The sequence below is a fragment of the Amblyomma americanum genome, chromosome 2, assembly GCF_052857255.1.
Source record: "Amblyomma americanum isolate KBUSLIRL-KWMA chromosome 2, ASM5285725v1, whole genome shotgun sequence".
NCBI classification, from domain to species: Eukaryota; Metazoa; Arthropoda; class Arachnida; order Ixodida; family Ixodidae; genus Amblyomma; species Amblyomma americanum.
This window is the reverse complement of record NC_135498.1, coordinates 159,565,095-159,584,234: the sequence shown is the minus strand read 5'-3', so window position 1 is coordinate 159,584,234 and position 19,140 is coordinate 159,565,095. Positions and strand designations below refer to the sequence as shown.

Sequence of the window (19,140 nt, the reverse complement as noted above, 5' to 3'; positions counted from 1 at the left end):
CGATACATTCCTCGTAATGCTGAAAAAACTTCTTGGCAAAGTTACGTGACATCAATAAATAGCTCAACCACATCAAAAGAAATGTGGGAGAATGTACGAAAGCTAGATGGTAAATACTCCCCATTCACACTTCCCCTTCTAACAGCTCCTGGTATACAGACAAACATCGAAGAACAGGCAGACATTTTAGGTGAATATTTATCGGTAGTTACCAGCTCATCACACTACACAGAATCATTTCTGAGGTACAAAAACACACCCTAGAAACAAAGACTCCCTACAAGTGGATATACAAATGAACCATATAATAATTTATTTACAGTTCATGATATCAGCACACTTTTGTCCGCTGGCAAACAGACAGCACCGGGCCCGGATAGAATACACTATCAAATGCTGTCCCACTTCTCCGAACCTGCCGTAGAGGCACTTTTAAGTTTTTTTTAATAAGGTTTCGGTGTCGGGTAAACTACCCGAAACCTGGAAGGAGGTCATCATCGTTCCATTTTTAAAACCCGAAAAACCACCAACCTCTCCCAGTAGTAATAGGCCCATAGCCCTTACCAGCTGCCTTGCAAAATTATTTGAAAGTATCGTGAATATCAGATTAACCTTCGTGCTTGAAGCCCGTGAGCTTCTCGATGTCCATCAGTGCGGTTTCAAAAAGGCATGCCCCAGAACAGACCACCTAGTTCGTCTTGAAATACTGTCCGTGAGGCCTTCATACACAAACAATGTCTTGCTGTTTTTTTTCGATTTAGAGAAAGCATATGACACAACCTGGAGGTACGGAATTCTTCACGGCTTGGCTGAACTTGGCATTCGTGGCAGGATGTTGAACTGCCTAAAAGATTTCCTGTCAAACCGTTCATTCAATGCACGCCTCGGTTCAACCCTCTCGAGGATTTTCATCCAGGAAAATGGAGTGCCTCACGGAAGTGTCTTAAGCACGACCCTCTTTGTTGCTAAAATGAATTCTATTAGCAAAATAATTGCAAGGTCTGTTATGTATTCGATCTATGTCGATGATCTGCAGATAGCCTGGGCATCCTCAAACATATCAACAGGCGAAAGATAAGTGCCGTTAACAATAAACTTTCAACATGGGCTGACCGAAATGGTTTCCGGTTCTCCCCACATAAAACAGTGGCCATTCCTTTCTCACTCAAACGTGGCCTACAGACAGATCCTAGACTACACCTGAACGAAACCGAATTACCGATAAAACGTGAACACAAATTTCTGGGCATAACGTTTGACAAAAAACTGACCTTCTTGCCCCACATAAAGAGCCTGAAGAAGAAAACTTCTCGATCATTAAAATCTTAAAGGTGCTTTCACATAAACGCTGGGGGTCTGGTAGAACCTGCCTTTTGCACATCTACCGCAGCATAGTTCGCTCTTGCCTAGATTATGGGTGTATAGTGTACAACTCAGCTCGCCCATCCTACCTTAAGCAATTAGACCCAGTACATAATTCAGCTTTGCGCCTTGCAAGTGGGGCATATAGGACATCACCAATAATCAGCCTATATGTCGAATGTAACGAACCAGCCCTCGCAGACAGAAGAGTTATGCTCACATGTGCATACGTCCTAAAAACCCGTTGACTACCAAAACACCTCTGCTACTCACTAGTTACGAAGTGCCCGTCTAAGCAGCTTTTTAGTAACAAACCGAATGCGACGAGACCCCTTATCCTCCGTTTTGAAGAAACTTGCCAGGAATTGGGTATTTTAGACACACTACCTGATGTCGCCCAGAGACCCAAACCACTGCCACCTTGGTACACCTTACCCGCTGTAGGGGACTACACAATGACACAATTTCAGAAAAAGCAAACTCCACGTGAACAAATACTACAAGAATTTTTGGCACTAGAGGAAAAGTACAAAGAACACACAGCATTTTATACAGACGGTTCTAAAACATCACTTTATGTCGGAAGTGCTGTGGTGCAAGACAAATGGGAAAAGGTCGTTCGGTTACCTCAGTGCGCGACAATTTTCTCAGCTGAATGTTATGCCATTTCGGTGGCTGTATCAAAAATAGTCGAAAAGAACATTCAAAACAGCATTATATACACGGACTCGCTGAGCGCAATCACAGTACTGAAAGCCAGAAACGTAAGGGAACCTTTAATAGGAAATATAATACATGCATAATAACTGCTGAAACACAAGGACATGAAATTAAGCTCTGTTGGATACCAAGCCATCTCGGAATTCGTGACGAGAAAGCTGACACGTACGCTGCTCAAGCTCGCCATTAGGAAGTCCAGACTGTAAATATACCCTATGCAGAATGCATGAAGTTAGTAAAAAGTAAACTTACAGAAAAATGACAATATACATGGAATAGTGAAGAAAATAACAAACTACATTTAGTAAAACCTATTCTGGGAGAATGGAGATCATGCAGGCATCAGGAACGTTTTATAGAAATAATTTTATGCCGCCTACGCATCGGACACACACACCAAACGCACAACTTTCACCTGACAAAAAAAGACAATTGAACGGCTAAGAAAAAAATATTTTACTGTAGTTTCGATGAACGCATTCCCTTTCACCCCAACTTACTTTTATAAGATAATCCACTTGTAAGATCTTCATCAGTTTTTAATTTTCTGAAAGACGCGGCCACCTTAAATAAAATATGATATCAAATATCGCAGAACTATTAATTCTAAAAATTTTTTACCCCGTGCTTTCGCGCATTTTATAACGCACCTCATCCATTTTCTCAGTCCTGAGAAGAAGGCTGAGGTCTGCATTCGATTTGATGGGCTCCTCGGAGTCCTTGTCCGGACAAGGACTTTCGCTGAGGACGCCCAATTTTTGAAATAAATTATACCATGTGTTTGGCGCATGATAGCCTAAGTTGCTTATGCGCCATAAAACCCAATACAATACAATACGTTGCAGTTTAACAAGAGGCGTGTCCAGGTGCGACGATAGCCTAGTGCTCTCGGGAAGTGGCCACCGAAGCTGATCTAATCATGCCAACGCGGGCTCGAATTCCAGTCGCGGATGTTTATTTAGTTGCTTTTTATCTACTTATTTCACTGTACACAAACACACAAACGGGTCGCCGCGGTGGCTCAGTGGCTATGGCGCTCGGCTGCTGACACGAAAGACGCGGGTTCGATCCCGGCCGCGTCTGTCGCATTTCGATAGAGGCGAAATTCTGGACGCCCGTGTACTGTGCGATGTCAGTGCACGTTAAGGAACCCCAGGTGGTCGAAATTCCCGGAGCCCTTCACTACGGCGTCCCTCTTGGCTTGGATCGCTTTGGAGCGTTAAACCCCCATAAACCAAACCAACAAACATCGCAAGATCGGCACTAACTCACAAGCAACCGAATATACTGCTTCGGGTTTACGCATCGGTATAGTGTTTCCGCACTAGAAGTGCACTTTGTACCACCTGTGCTGATGTGGCGGACGCAGGCCTTTCCCTTGGCCGCAGCATTGAGCACGTGAGGAGGATGTGGGACCTGACAGTATATCGCGCTCTCTCCGGGGAAACTTCTATGAACAGTATCGCACAAGACGCATTGGAGACACGAGCTCAATGCTTAATTAGAGAGCTTCACAATACTAACGACGAAGTCCACGTAGTGTTGTGAAGAGGTAGTTGCACTGCACTTTACAGTGGATAAAATCATCTATCAAAAGCGCGGCCAGTGGTACTGTTATTACACTGCCTCGTACACCGTCAGCACGTGCTTTCTTGTGGAGTCCGATGGTGTCCTTCCTTTCACCAACACCGCGTTCTTTTTTGCACAGGCTTCACCATCCAGATCACCGCAAACACTCCGTTGCAAGCAGCGGCAGCGTGCATCAGTCCGCTGTAGGACCCGAGTGTGTCCCGGAAGTAACCTGTGTGGAAAAAAGTACTGAGAGATCAAAAAACGAAAATATTTGTCCCCAGAGCGGTAAACTGCACAGCTTCTCCTCCCCCACCAAAAAAAAAATCCTGTACAAACAAAAACATGCAGAACAAGACAAAGGCTCACTATTAGGTTAGTACCGAATATACAGACAATGTGCTACTGTGAATGGGAGCCGATTTGCCTTTATTATTCGCGGATGGCTGACCCTATATCGCGCGACCTGAAAGTATGCTTGCCTATGCCTTCATCACAAGACTCGTGCTTAGAGTGCACCGTACTTAACATGAGAGCTTGTCACGGCTGTACATACAAGGGACCGCACCGTCTTTATGGGGCAGGTGTAAAGGCGTGCGCATTGAATCGCAGTGCGGTGCGCATGCCCTCCCCACGTTCCACACACAACAAATTTTCGCCACCGCCCTTTCGTCCTTTTCTAAAAGCGCGCGACCTCGCCGCTCCAACATACACCCATCAACTTTCGTCGCTGCTTGGCGCACGTGTTACCTGACCTTCTCTCCCCTGTGCGTGGTGGAGGTGTGAGGAGCGGCGAGCACCGCAGCGCGGTTGAGACAGCAGGTCACGGGGCACGTGCGCCACGTAGTGACACCTAGTGAAAGACGTTGCTTTGTACCGCGCGTTTTAGAAACGTGCACGCGGTGACCGAAACTTCATGAGCACAGCGCCGAGGGAAGTTGCATTATCGAAATTCTAAAAAGTTATATGGCCGTTGCTACAGGCCGAGAACTCATATCCGATTACACTCGAGCGCCTAATGTAACAGTTAAAAATTACAGTTAGAAATTAGTCAACCTGCTTACTAGTTAACGTGGGTGACTCTTGATGTCCGCCAAGACAGGTAATAAAAGCCGCATAACCCACCTCATATTCTCAAAAGGTCTACTTTTTAAAAACTTTCACCTTTCTGGTTCAGGGCCGGTATATGTGAGCGTATGAGCTTGATTTGCCATGTATGCAACGAACTTCACTGGGCCGAGAGACAAGCGTTGACGCAATCGTGAAATAAACCTCCTCAAACGAATGCGCAAAGCCTTTCATCATACACATCTCACGCACTCTGACGCGTCCGTTTAAAATGCCCTGTAAACAATTGTACCGGTTTCTTTTGAAGAACATAAAGCCACAGCCTTTGTCTAAGCATAAGGGCTTCGCACGATCAGTTCTAAATTTCCTCGCCCAACTGGCGTGTTGAGGACCTGTATTACACATCAGTCAGTAATATCGGCATACGTCGGCAGGTTGAAAGCGTAACTCAAATCTGACGAGGCTGAGGGTAAGATCCCTGTTGGGCGGACGTTTCTTGCGTGGTAATAGTGAAGGAGGTTAGAAAAAAACAATGGAGTGAGGTTCAGAACGAAGACGGGCCAACGCATTTGACGAAATGAGGAGGAGGATAAGGGAGGGACTAAGCCATAATGCGCTCTAGAGTGGGGAAGTGCAAACACGGGGACATTTTCTCGCCCTGCTCTCTAATGCGTCGTACATTTTGAGCCATAAATTCTTTTTCGCGTGGATTATGGAGGACATAGAGCTACATTTCTGCTCTCAGAGACTGCGTTGAAAGTGCTAAGAGAAGAATTTTTTGGTTGCACCTTTCGATATTGTTTCGTATTGGCTATAATTAGGCTAAGCGTTCTCAACTATCCTGCTGGTAACCTGCCCTTTTTTTTCGGCTGGATGTAGCTTCCCCTTCAGTTTCAATACAAATATGAAACCTTCAATTCAGAAATTATTTACGCCCAAAAGCATTTCAAATATCCTCTATTTTTTAAGCGAGATTGTTGTGTTTTGTTTAACGTAGGAGAACCTCTGCGTAACTACAAAATGTTGTGTGCTTCCGTACCCACAATTGGTGGCCGCAGCAGCAGCACTATTCCCATGCACCACGACATTGCTCCAATCATGGTGGGCAGCCTTTCCATGCCGAAGTTCTTGACCAGAGCGGGAGCTTGAAGCGCAATCCTAGATCCACATGTGGCTCCCATTAGGGCCGAGGCGATCAGAATCCCGTGTAGCGCACTGAACCACGCGAGAATCTCAAACGCTACTCCCTGAAAAAGGAATCCAAGGAGCATGGTGGATTCCAGAGACAAAAGATTTGAGTCCACCGCAACTCCAGTAAGCGGTCTGATGAGAATGTCACTGACGGAGTACGCATGCAATAGGAACACAGCGTTTGCAGAAGATATTCCTTGGTCAATCGCGTAGTCCGTCGACGTCGAAACGAACATCACCATGCCCATGGTGACTGCTGAAAACGACATGGCGTCTAACCAGAAGACGCACGTCAGGAACGGCTTCACTGCATGCTTTACCTCTCTGGCGGCCACATTTATTCGTAGCCTGTCTTTCAGAAAAACACGCGAAACCGCTCTTTCACCAAGCACAGCACCGGTCGAGGCGTTGGTTGCGTTTTCCTTCCAGTCCTGTGTGCTGCGAGATTCCAGATTCACACCTGCCTCGCGGACGCCATTCTGATCACACTCTTCTTCAGAAAATTCGTCATCCACTTTGCATGGAGTGCTGCTATCGAGCACGAGCACCCGCTTTTGTTTAGGCGCGTCCAACCACAGGGGGCTTTTCAACAGGAAGACAAAAGGAATGGCGTTGAGAAGAGTGGCTCCGTATAGAAGAAAAGCCCCGTGGATTCCGTACGCCGCGTAGGACACATCAGCCAGCGCCGGAAAGACAATGGCGCTCAGGCCACCTATGGTGAACATGACGCTGCAGGCCGTTGTTCTCCGCTTTTCAAAGTGCTGGGCCACGAGGACGTTGGCACCAACGTAGAGGCCTGAGAGAGCGATTCCTGGAACAATAGAAATAATCATACTATGAAATTTTGAGGAAACGCTTGGCAATATTACAAAGTACATGCGGACATGCTGTTGTAAATAAGACCTAACTTTCCAGCAAAATATCCCCAAATCACTCTTTCAGCTATTCTCACCTTTTCTTGAAATGTTTCTATTGCAGAACAGGAGTTCTTGTATCAATGGAAAGAAGGCTGTGGGTGATCAAGATCGAATTAATAAACAACATCTCGTGCATTTTTTCAATTTTTTACTTGAGGAGAGATGTTAAAATTGCCTTTTAACAGCATTGATTTCCTTCCACTTTTATTCATCTTGTGAGACAGGCAGTTGGGGTTTGATGCCCCAGCGGCCAGCGCCGGCGAAGAAGAAAAAGCAGGAGGAAGATGAAGCTGACGAAGCTCAGTTTTCCGTTCACGAACGCTGGTCTACAGAGCTGCTGTCTGCTAACAAAGATTCTGGCCGTCCAAATTTATTGCTTGATTTGCCTCTTTATAACCACAATATCGGATTATTCCACCTTGCGTACCTAAGTACCTAAAGCGGCTTAGCTAAACCTTTTCGAACATCTAGCTTTTGATACAATCACTAATCTTCCCGCTTTGCAAAGGAAGTCAAGACAAATAAATAGACGACACATGGGCTCTGATGCTTCCCTTATGCGTTCTCCATTTTAGTCCTTGTTTCCGTACGCTAGAGACCATGTTGGAGTGGGAGCACGAACAAAAATTACGTTTCATTAGGCGCAGATTTATTCGCGAATTGGAAAATTCACAAAATGTGTCTGAGATACAAAGATCCAAATCACTGAACTTATCATTGGCGATGATATAGCGTAGAAAAATATCCACTCTCTGCGAAGACTGGGTATTAGATTGTTGGTGGCTTCACATGAGAATGGCCTCGCCCTTACGGTCGACAATTCCTCTGCCGTGTCAAATTTGAACTAAAAATAAAAAATGCAGAAAAGTCCTCATTCATAGCACAGCTCTAAGTACTTCAAGTGTCGCGCAGGCAGCGAGAAATCGAAAAGTCCCTAGATGTCATCATCATCATTTGTCGCCCACTTCAGTATCACAGAGATTTGCGAGGAGAACTCGGAAAGCCTCATTTCGAGATTTCCGCTTTCCGCGCTGAAAGACGACCTCTCCTGCTGTGACATGTGACACCTGTGTTGCTCTTAAGAGCAGCGACCAGACGATTCTCCGGTTCATGTTCTGGACAGCGCATAATATTTTGGTGAAGGTCGCCGTAAGCACTGGAAGAAAAAAAACAGTATCTCTTGTGTAGGACAGTAGACGTCAGCATGAATTATTTGCAGTGCGGGCGTAGCATATTTCAATGACCTTGTCTTTAGAATATGCCTCGTCTCGGCGGAACACAAGCAACAGGAGCCAGTGTGCAGTGCCCTCACTCTTTACAACGGGCTCCGCGCCACGCCGAAGGATGGCTCTATGGCTGCGAAACGAGACCACGACCCACGAGCGCGCGGACTGTGCAACGCACGGCTCTCTCAGTTCGCTCTCAAGATGCGAGGTCTGCGCGTGCGTCGCTCGGCCTGCAGGACAAGAGCACAGGCATCGTGCCGCGCGCTGGCTTCTCCAACCACGAGACTACGAAAACACTGTTGTTGACGCATGCGCTCCTTCGAGGGAAGCGCACCTGGCAGGCACCAGGAGGCAGACGGAAAGGTTCGCCAAAATTCACTAGATTCGCCTCCGTGTTCTCCCTTCCGTTCGCCTCCAGTTCGGCGCCGTGTTCTCCTTGCGTTTTGGCGGCAAGGTCACCCGCGGCACGCCGACAACGGGAGCTAAAAGCATTTAATGCTTAATAACGCAGAGATGACGAGGATGCCCGTGCCGTATTGAAATCCACACTGGAGTCCAAGCCGAGTCCTTGCGGACGCATATAAGAATGTGGTCTCCTCATCTTAGCCCTGTGGTCACATATGACTTGTCGGGTGAAGAACACGGTGTTATAAGATGGTTTGTCTGCTTTTCTGCACGGAGCCTTCTGGCGTTGTCGGATACTTAATCTGCAGACTCAGCAGAGTGCTTCATTGGCAAGGCTTTGAGCAGTCTGATTGTCCAAGAGGTGTATGTGAGTAGGCATCCATTAAAACGTACACTAAACACTAGGTTCTGCAGTTGCTATAAAAAGCTCAAAATCTCCTCGCACAACCTTTCAAGACGGGTGACCAGCTTCTGCTAACTGAGAAGAGGACATGAAGTCCGGCTGCATCACCATGGTTTGTTATGGACGGCACTGATGTTTCTTGTAGGTCACCTGAACACCAACTTAGGGTCGCTGTGATATAAGTAACTCGGGTAACCGCAATGCCCAGGCTCCATTCAAAGGTATGTGGAAGGCCTCTGAGCTAGCACCTCGATTCCTATCCGCAGAGCCCTCCTGCACCCGGCATTTAAAACTTTGTGGTCTAAGCTTCATTATGCCTGGACTACCCACTGCAGGAATGCAGACGTGCCCGGCCGTGGTTTGTCGCCATGCTCACAAACAAAGCTTGTTTTTTGGCACCTTTGGCACTCGTTTCTGTGCGTCTGTCTTCCGAGCCGTCGCACAGCACGCGACCAAGCGATCAGCGTCAGCTTCAAGTGCAATCTCGCCCACCGGTGAAGCTTCCATCGCAGCCGAATACCCAAAGGTGTCATTAAGGCTTGCTGGACTACACGATGGAGGCGGTCAGTGCAAAAGACGCTCGGCGTTTTTCGGCTCTCGTCCGCTGCTTGCGACGGAATTTTCCTAGTAGAGTGTACGGATGGGACTCAAGGCAGGAATTTGCGGACATGACAAAGCCAAGATGTAGGCTTTAAACGCGGTTCAGGATGAAATGATTTTTCTACACCTTCAAGCACCAACGAACATGATTTCGACAAATGTTTAATGCGCTGTTCCTGCGCAAAGGATGATGAACGTGCAGTGTAGGTTCTCAAGGGGCAAAGGCGGGTGAAAGCGCTTCCTTCGTTCTGGGAAACGCTGACCTAACGCACGAATAATGTGAGAAGGCAAATGAGCCTGAGACCCAGTTTTTGTGTAAATATGATGAAGATCTACACCGACGTCTTTCTCTCCTAGGCGAATCACTGATGTGGAGGTGAAGGGGTGGCAACAGTTCCTTATGATGGACAACAGTTCCTCTGCATTGTGGTGGCTTGCTGGGCACTTTTGAACCAAACCTTCAAAAACGTCCATATTGCGTACCGGAAGGGGAAACTGGGCCCATTTGGTACATTGTACTGCTTCCTACCAGGCCTGCGAACAGTTTCATGGGGCAAGGAGGAAAAACAGGTCATATATTTGTCTTTAGTAAATATCAATTGCAAGGATCTCTCTTGGTATGTTGCTCTTTGTCCAGAACCAAAAGACGCAACTGGTGGTGAGAAAAAACATCATTTAAGTGCCTTACTAAATTCATACTCGTGTCGTCTACACAAAAAAGGACTCCGTGATCGCCATTTTGAAGTTAGTGTCGATGCAAGGCCTTTGCCTCTGGAGTCTGCGCCCAAAAACGCATACTTGTGCAATCAGCAGATGGTGGCGACACCGGTATTTGATATTTGTTTTGTCTTTTCAACCTTGTGTAAGCTTCATTTTCAGTGAAAGTAGTCTTCTTGCCCTTAGAGTGCAGCAGTATATCCATAAATGCCAATTTTGCTCTCGTGTTTTTTAACCATTAAGAATGGTTTAATACACTCCAGGTGCTCGTGCAATTCTTTGCTTCTTAGTGACATGAAAGGGACGCAACGAGCGAGCCAGTAGCTGCTTGAAATCGATATCGATGACCACGCATCCCTCCAGGAAAGCTCATGCGGGATTAACTTTGCTAGATGAAAATCTGCACTTATCGAGGTTCAGCCGCGGATAGCATCGCCCTCGATACCTTGCAAGAAGACAAAACCAGTTTTTTTAGAGCGAAAGCTCCACTTCTCCCGTACAAACCTTGAATACGGCGCAGATATGATCTTGAAGCGGCCTCAATTAATAAAAGAAGGAAAAATTTGTGGTGTAGGTGGGAATAGAACGCGGACCTCCGGCAAGCGAGATGGGGAGGCTTTCAGTCCGCCAGGACTGTTCTTTTCTTTACTGCATGGAAATCAAACCTGCTAAGCTAACAAACGCTTTACGCACACGCATACAATTCCGCGATGCAGACACACAGTCTCATGTCCTTTCGACTCTTGGAAATGAATGATGGCGCGTCTAGTGCATGCACAGATGTCTAACAAACGTGTCTTCGAGATATGTGCTGAGGCTTGCATGAATAATTTAATTATGAGCGTGTATTTTACAGATATCCCAATTAAGCAAGTAGCGAAGTAAGTTTTAAGTGAATTTCCTTCGTGCATGGCGTGCAGTCGTAGCGCCATCATGCGGCACCCACTGAAACCCGAACACTCAATGTACGGCAATGGTCCATCAGATGGCGCGCCTCTAGTGAATGCACAGATGTCTTAGAAGCGTATATTCTAGTTATGTACTGAAGCGTTCATGAATATTATAATTATGAGTGTGTAAACTACAGATGTTCCAATTAAGCGAGCAGCGAAGTTGTCCGGGACGCACTCAACATTACAGATGCCAAGCCGTGTTAAGTTATCCCATACAGCACAGCTTTCGTTCTGAAACCAGGTTCAGCAGTAATTAAACCACAGCATATTTTCTGTCAATATCGTTAATCGCACACAGGCCGAAGGTAACCTCAATCTGTAATACCGACCTCTCTAAGACTTCTGGTTATGCGCACATATAATCCTTTGTTGATGAAACCGCATTCACACCTACTTGAGCCAGTCGACCTATATTAGCAATGGAAACGCAAAACGAAAAAAAATCTCAAGCACGCATAATTGTACTTGCGAAAATTGACAGGCGAAATTTTCTTTATCTGTCTGCACTCACAAATGGCGTCCTTGGCGCTATTTATGAGCATTTCCGCTTTGGTGCTACAAGTTGAAGTTACCGCCACGTATGTCGCGGTTTTCCTCAGACAAGAAATGTAATACGAGCTGTTGATTAATTCAATTATTTTTGACCCACACAAATCGCCCGAGGGAGATTGAGGTACGTGGCTGAAAACAGAGTTTTAATTAGAAAAGCACTACGTGCGTGTACTATCGCGATGAAAGGTTTACTCGACGCTAGTGTGCTTGAAAAAAAAAATCTTTTCTTCAAGGCCAGTCACGTGAAATGTGAATTCTAGGACTTAATCTCCTAACGTGGCACACAGGCTATGAGGGACGCTGTAGTGAAGGGCTATGAATTAGTTTAGATCACCTGGTGTTCTTTAACGGGTGCTAAAAATTCCGACTTACAGCAAGAGCCCAGTAATTAGACATTTTTCTTTTCGCATCAGTTAGAGCTCGATAGTCGTCTAAGCGTGCTCAGGTGACTGTTAAATGTAACGACTGACTTTTTAAGACATTATCTACGCCTCCGCTGGCGCCCATGTGCCCTCCTTTTTTTAGAGTGCAGTCTCCTATGTACGCTGTTGTCCGCAGGCGGCATCGCCTCCGCTTAGGATAACGTTTCACGTCGCATCTCAGCATCGTTTGTCGGGTTGCTGAAAGAGTAGCTCGCGTATTTAATGCTGCCCTGCGGCACATGCCACTCGGATGCTGTCAGAGAAGAACGATGCGCAAACTTGTGTCACCGCGGCGATCACCGCAATAGGCGAATCTGTCGGTTGATGGTGCTGACCGTGCGACGAGAAGCACAGCAGTAGTCGCAGGCTTACTTTTTGTGCGGGCGGCATTTACCTGCCCTCGGCGTTAAACGAAAGGTAAGTGTAGATTGATGTTGAATACCCCCCGGAATGTATTTTCGCAACCGTTTACGAAGGGTGCTGACGCTAAGTGTAGTGCCGAGCTTTAGTAAGGCAACTCTTTCGAAGAAAATTCGGCTTGTGTAAGGTTGTGGCCACTTGTCTCGACCGGGCCAGCATATATTATAAATGTGGCGAAGTTTTCTAATACTCAAAGATGAATTGCTCAATTTTTTTATTGCAAACATTACCGCTAGTTTTTCGATCTAAGAATTGTATAGCATTTTAACAAAGGTTTATATGGGTTCTACAAAAAAAAAGGTTTGCAGATAGGAAACTTCTAGTCACTATATGCTCCCTGATTGAAGGAAGTCGGTTACTGAACATTTTTAAACTACTAAACAATTGAACAAATGCAGAAATTACTAAACAGGCCACTGGTAACAGAGATCGTTCCATAATTGGAGAGGCGCTTTTCTTTGCTCGAATTATAAACTGCAACATAGAGGAGCACCTCCACGCTAGACTGCTAGACATATTTATTGAGGCGTTTAACATCAAAGTGATTCCAATGAAGTATAATGATTCTAACTCAGAGAAGAGCCGGAGTTCATCGCTGAAACGTCGCTGCCAACCCTGGGCTGTTTATTCATTGCGGGTTATTGCAACCAAGTTGCTTCAACAGAAGCGGTTCATGAGTGCCAACGTCCCGACGTGGGATCGACTCTTACGTGACACTTCTTAAATATCGCGGGCTGCACTTTAAAGGCCGAAAAAATGTCGATGCTAAAGGTAACGAGAGAAAAACTGAAATGGATGTTTTTGAAAATGCTCTACAACTTCTACGTTGAATATTTTGGCCTAAAGTTAAATATGAAAGTTTGCTAATTTATGTTTCTGAACTAGGCGATCAGCCTCATTTATAGTAGCCCAGCAAACCAAAAACCTTCCAGAGATGTCCGCATTCAGTCTAAATATCTACGTACCGAGGCATAATCTCTGAGACGTCTCATTTACCAACATTTTTTTCGGAAACGTTGGAGACGTACACACTACATTATGTCTGCCCTAACCTAGACTCCTCGTAGATATTACTTGTGACGTCCTGGGAATGTAAGTGAGATATCATTTAAGAATTCCATGCGCATTTTTAATCACTCGATATTTCGTGTTGCACTACTGCATTTAAAGTTGGAAACTGCTGTTGACTACAAATTGGAGGCATGACCAGCGCTGCCTGTAATTTTGTGTGTGTGTTCGCGCTTGCTTTACGGCAACATTATCCTACCTAAAAAGCAGAAAAATATTCAAAGTAATAAAGACAAATCTGAATGTACACCCATCAGGTTTCTGACTCAAGTGGACGCAGTTGGTTTAAAATGCTAATCACTTTTGTAATGATTGCCATTTTTATTTCGTTACTATTCTTACTTTCAATTTATACCTTGCGCTGCAGCCATCGGAAGCAATTTTTAAGCCATAACGTGTGATTCAAGACTGGAAAACTTTTTTTAAACCAGCAGCCAGGGCCATAATAACAATTGTTTTCTGATTAAGCATGTTTTATTCAACTTATACAACTATTAAAAATACAAAACTTGCGTCCATTCAATTTTTGGGAGTTAGTTTTTCTCAAAAATATGTTAAAACTGCAAGTCACGCTAACAGATAACTAATGGAATGATGAACTGAGGAAAGCTTTGGCGTTTGTGTAGCTGAATGTGTGACTTGTGGAATGAACTAAGCTAAATGTAAAGCAATCAATACTGAGAAAGTAATTGTTTGAAAACTGAACGAAGTGAAAGAAATACAAATTTCCACATTTATTTCAAAACTAAGCTGTAATATTTATTATTTTCAATAGATTTAAAATTTATCATATTTATTGCATATACCTGTATACGAGGAATTAGTGGCCAAAATTTCATTTCCAAATATTCATTCAGAAAACAGTTATCACAGTTTCCCTAAGATCAGGTGGAGCAAAATCTTTCGAGAAAAACGTAAAGATTACGAAACGTGTGAAATATGTAAAAAAAACATATGTACGTCTAAGGTGCACCAGGCTCATAGCTGGGGCCCTCTTGAGGTGCATTAGAGTCTCTTTTTGTTCGTGTGGCTGCCCATTGTTTCTTCCTAGTCTATTTTTTTTCGTCAGTCAGTGTGCGTTGAGCCTTCTGCATTCGCTGGTGGTCTCTGGCAGTGCAAGCTCTTGTCGTGTAGTGCTCTCGCTCAATGCCAGCCTTTCTCAGGACATCCAGGCCATTATAAAAAAAACTGCCAATATTAAAGTGCGCCAGAGCATCATACAAGGCAATCAGTATTGTAGGCATGACTTACACCGACCTCTTTGAGCTCCACTTTTTATCATCACCAGCCTCTGTACGCAGCTGGCCAAAAATTTATCCAATTAACGCTCTCATGTGCCAGCGGCGGCCCCTTATCCCAGCAAACTTCCGAACCTCATCTGCCCACCTGACTTGATCCTCTCTGCTATGCTTGCTTTCTCTATGAATCCAGCCCGTTACCCTATATGATGATCGGTTATCTTTAGTTCACGTTACATGCGCTGCCCACGCCTGTTTTGTTATTTAGAATAGGATGTTTTTTTTAAATTGAGTTAATAACATTGCAGTTGAAATAACAAAGCCGCCATGGGTCAAGGAAAAAACGCAATTGCGTTTGTTCATAAAGCATGCGTAATTGCGTAAACCATGGTTGCAAGCACCTATGCTTTACGCGCTGCATTAGAAAAATATAAGGTCTTCATCCCACTGTCCCTTCGGCATTTCTCCCCGTAAGGAGTCCGCTGGAATGGTAAACCCAATGCTCTTTGCATTATGTTAGCATTATCATAGCATGGTACGGCGGAAGCCTCTGCACAACAGATCACCCAAGGAACAGTAGGAAGAGGACGTCACTAATTTTTGTAATGCAGAATTTTTGGTTATTACAACTGCTCTATTTAAGGCACCTTAATGGTCTATGTATAACCCTATACTTTTTATATGGATGTCTATACTACGTAGACTAGGTGTACTTACACCATGCACAGATATCTGGTAAATGTTGAGCTGGATGTCTGCACTACGTAGTAGTATACCTCGGACTGGGCACTAATTTTGGCGTTGTAAGTGCGTAGATTTTTGCTAAACGGTACTAAAATGAATGTCTGGTGGAGGTGCCTAATATACTGTGTAAACACCTTGCTGACGTCCATGTAACGTGTTATGGTTTACTTGGATGCTGACCTTGTCAAGACGATTGCCTACAAACGCACAATAAACGCATTTTCGTAGACCATGTTGTTTTTATAGCACGGCACTATTTATATGAAACGCCCTGTATATAGCAGTCAACGCAAGAACATACATGGCTCCCAGCGTAACCCTTTACGCTACTTTGTACAGAAATATAGACATTGTGAACTCGCAGCCTTTTCTTAAATCGTGCTTTACCCAGAGCACATTTTTTCCTTTCAGGCGAATTTACCACTACTCATTTTGCAAATAGGCGACCAAGCGAACTTAGAAAATTTTATTTAACAAACAGTAAGTTTGGTACAATATCATCTTCCATTTCCTTGCTGAGGAAATTTGTCACCGCTGCTGACGGCAATTTTTTTTCGAAATTCTTGCGTCTCATGTACATTCTAACGTTATAATGATTTTAGGCTCTCTAGCGTATTGCTTTAGGAGTGTTAGTGTTCATCCTAGGGGGGCAACAACTGGGGGGGAAACATAAGCCCCGCCTTAAAGGTATGACGCCATAACGTACTATGTTAATTAATACCCATATGTGTAGAATTGGTCATTCTCGACTTAACATTCATGGATCCCAGATATTCATCATACCATTTTTGGCACAGTGGTGTAGATGCGCAACTGGTCCGCAATTGCAGGTGCTGGCACCGGTGCGGCTTGTAGGACCAAGATTGGTTTTCGCGAGCGACCAATAACTAATTTTACTGCCACCTGCCGCTGCGCTCAGTTTAATCACAATCCCGTGGGTAGGTTGTGATGACGCCACAAGGACACGTACTGAGGGAGGCCCGCCTGGTTGCTTTTTCCTGTAATTTTTCGCTTACAATGCCGACGATGATGACGCCGGATCTTCTGCAAAAAACCGAAGCCTTAACGCTACTGTGTTAATATCGCAACGGCCTATAATTTTACGAGTACCTATAGGCTAAGTAATTATGGCGTTTGGCTGCTCAGCCCTAGGACGCGGGTTCGAATGCCAACCGCGGCGGCCGCATTTGTATGGAGGCGCACTGCAAGACGTCTGTGTGCTGCCCGATGCCAGCGCACGTAAAAAATCCCACGTGTTTAAATCAATCCAGCGGCCTCCACAACGGTGTCACTTACCATATAACTCATCTTAAATACATCCTTAAAGAAGAAAATGCGATAGCATTTGGAACTTTGCCCACCCCCCAATATGACCGCAAATTTTCGAAATAGGTCCACCACAGTCAATGATATAAGATAAATTAATGCGTGAGAAAGGATGAAATCACCGTGATTAGTGGATGGATTAAGGTGGAAAGTGGGTTCGGTTAGTATAATCCCATATGATAATCGAATGGAAGGCACAAGAACGATCTAATCATCATATATTCAACCTTGGCGGTGCTCATGACACAGCCACCCTCTCTACCAGCCAGGAAATGTCGTTATGGAGAAACCAGGGTTTTTTTTTTTGCTAGACGACAATCTTAATTAAAGTTAAGTGCACAAGATGAACTTCCATTTTGCGTTTGGCGTATCCTGCGATCGTTTAGAGCGGAACACAAAACATGATTCATGACTGCATAGCTCCCTATTCATTGCTTTAAAAGAAGAGGTTAAGCTCTGCTTGTCCGCTTACACACTCCCAGATGCAAAGTAAGAAAGAGCCGGGCCCAAATTACAATAAAAAAATTGGCGGTGGTCTAGCTCTGGTTAAACCAGGAGTGACACGATAGCTACAGCTGGCCGAGTCACGCGACCAACCACGTGACGAACCACGTGGTAAGCCACGGCGCCGCGCCGCCGGCAGCTGCTCCGCATCCCGTGACCAACCACGTGAAAGCGTGGCGGTGCAGCCACAGTACAGTGTTCTAGAAGGTTTTGTAGTGGCAACAGCGGCACTCTCCCCGTGAGGATTTAGAACGGTTGCCGCGGCGCGGCGCTGGCGTAGACTCCTGGAGCAGAAACGGCGCGTCGTCGGTACGCGCACTGCGCGGCTACGAGGGGCGGACAGGAAAGTCGCGCTGTTTTTTATGGCGTTATCATATAAGTATTCCTTTTTTTAATGCATCACCGCTTGGCTGCAAATGAAGATGCAAAAAACGAATGGATAATTATTTTTTACCTTTCAAAGGGAAATCAGTGGCCGTGTTTCAGCGACGGCTCCAACGGGAGGCAAGGGATGGCGGCCGCTATCTCGAAAATTTGCCTGGCGCTCCTTTCTGCCACTGGAGGAATTGATTTCGTTCGCTCACAAGCACCTAAGCAGCTTAATCTTAGGGTTGCGTTATGTGAAAGCAACATATCGCTGTCTGAATGCCGCAATTTGTACTTTTTATTTTTTCTTGATGAGGAACAATGTCCAAAAATTAACTCCCCCTTCGACGTACGCCACCCCGTAGGATATCCTGGGCAACCCTTGGAATGGTAAAACCATAACCTACAACTTTTGGTTGCAAGTTTGTTCTATTTGAAAAAAAAGCAAATGCCAATCTTTGTTTTTCGGGGTTTTGTTTCAATATTTTTTTTCAAGAAGGTCAGGTGGAATATCTTCCAGACGAAATAGGATAGCGCTTGAACGATGAGTCCTCAAGTGCCTTTTTCGGTTTCGCTCACTCGTTGAGATTCACAACACAGAACACCGTATCCTTGATTTTTTTTTCCTCTGCAATAATTCACCATAGCTCTGACTGTAGTTTTATTCGTGAAAATTTTGTAATGCTATAAAATATGGTGCGCTCTGTATTATATCAGACGCGAATGCGCGCTATGTATGGGCCCTGGCCAGCGTGCTCTCTGTAACACGTGGCTGTTACCATGCAGTCGCCGGTCGAGTATATATGTTGGGAAGCAATCTCGAATAAACGTTCTTCTTCTGGTTGCTTCCACGCTGTGTGTTCATTGTTGGACGCCAGAACATGGTGTCAGAAGCGGGATCGCCTTCACGTACGCAGTAGCACGCTTGTGGAAGGGGCGTCGCTATGCACAGGCGCGATGGATTTAGTGAAGCCACCGCAGCTGCTGATGCTGTCCGGTAGCACCGCGAAGAACTGGAGCCTCTTCAAGCAGCGGTTCGAGCTGTTCCTGCAGGCCGCGGAGCTGACGAATGAACCACGAACGCAGGTGGCTAAGACTGCACTGCTGCTCACCGTGGCCGGAGAGGACGCCCTAGAGGTATTCAACAATTTTGTGTTCTCGGAAAACGAGAACAGGGAAGATTATGAAACTGTTATGAAGAAGTTTGAGGAATACTGCAAGCAGCAGCAGAACGAAGTGTACGAACGGTATGTCTTCCGCTCAAGAACGCAAGCTGAGGGCGAACCTTTCGAACATTTTTCCCGGGACTTGAAGAGACTTGCACGCAGTTGCACTTTTGGAAGCCTAAGTGACTCCATGGTTAGGGACC

General features: G+C 45.4%; 1 protein-coding gene across 3 annotated transcripts in view; it reads right to left on the bottom strand.

Annotated features, from left to right (window-relative positions):
• Window positions 1-710: 710 nt before the first annotated feature.
• Window positions 711-19,140, bottom strand: part of LOC144121924 (monocarboxylate transporter 9-like) — a 53,135-nt gene continuing 34,705 nt past the window's right edge. For all 3 annotated transcript variants that reach the window (XM_077655364.1, XM_077655365.1, XM_077655366.1), the window contains 2 exons: window positions 5,759-6,721; window positions 711-3,883 (listed from right to left, as the gene is read on the bottom strand). In XM_077655364.1, the coding sequence (XP_077511490.1) occupies window positions 3,762-3,883; window positions 5,759-6,721 (1,085 nt within the window). In that variant the 3' untranslated portion in view covers window positions 711-3,761. The remainder of the gene's footprint in view (window positions 3,884-5,758; window positions 6,722-19,140) is intronic.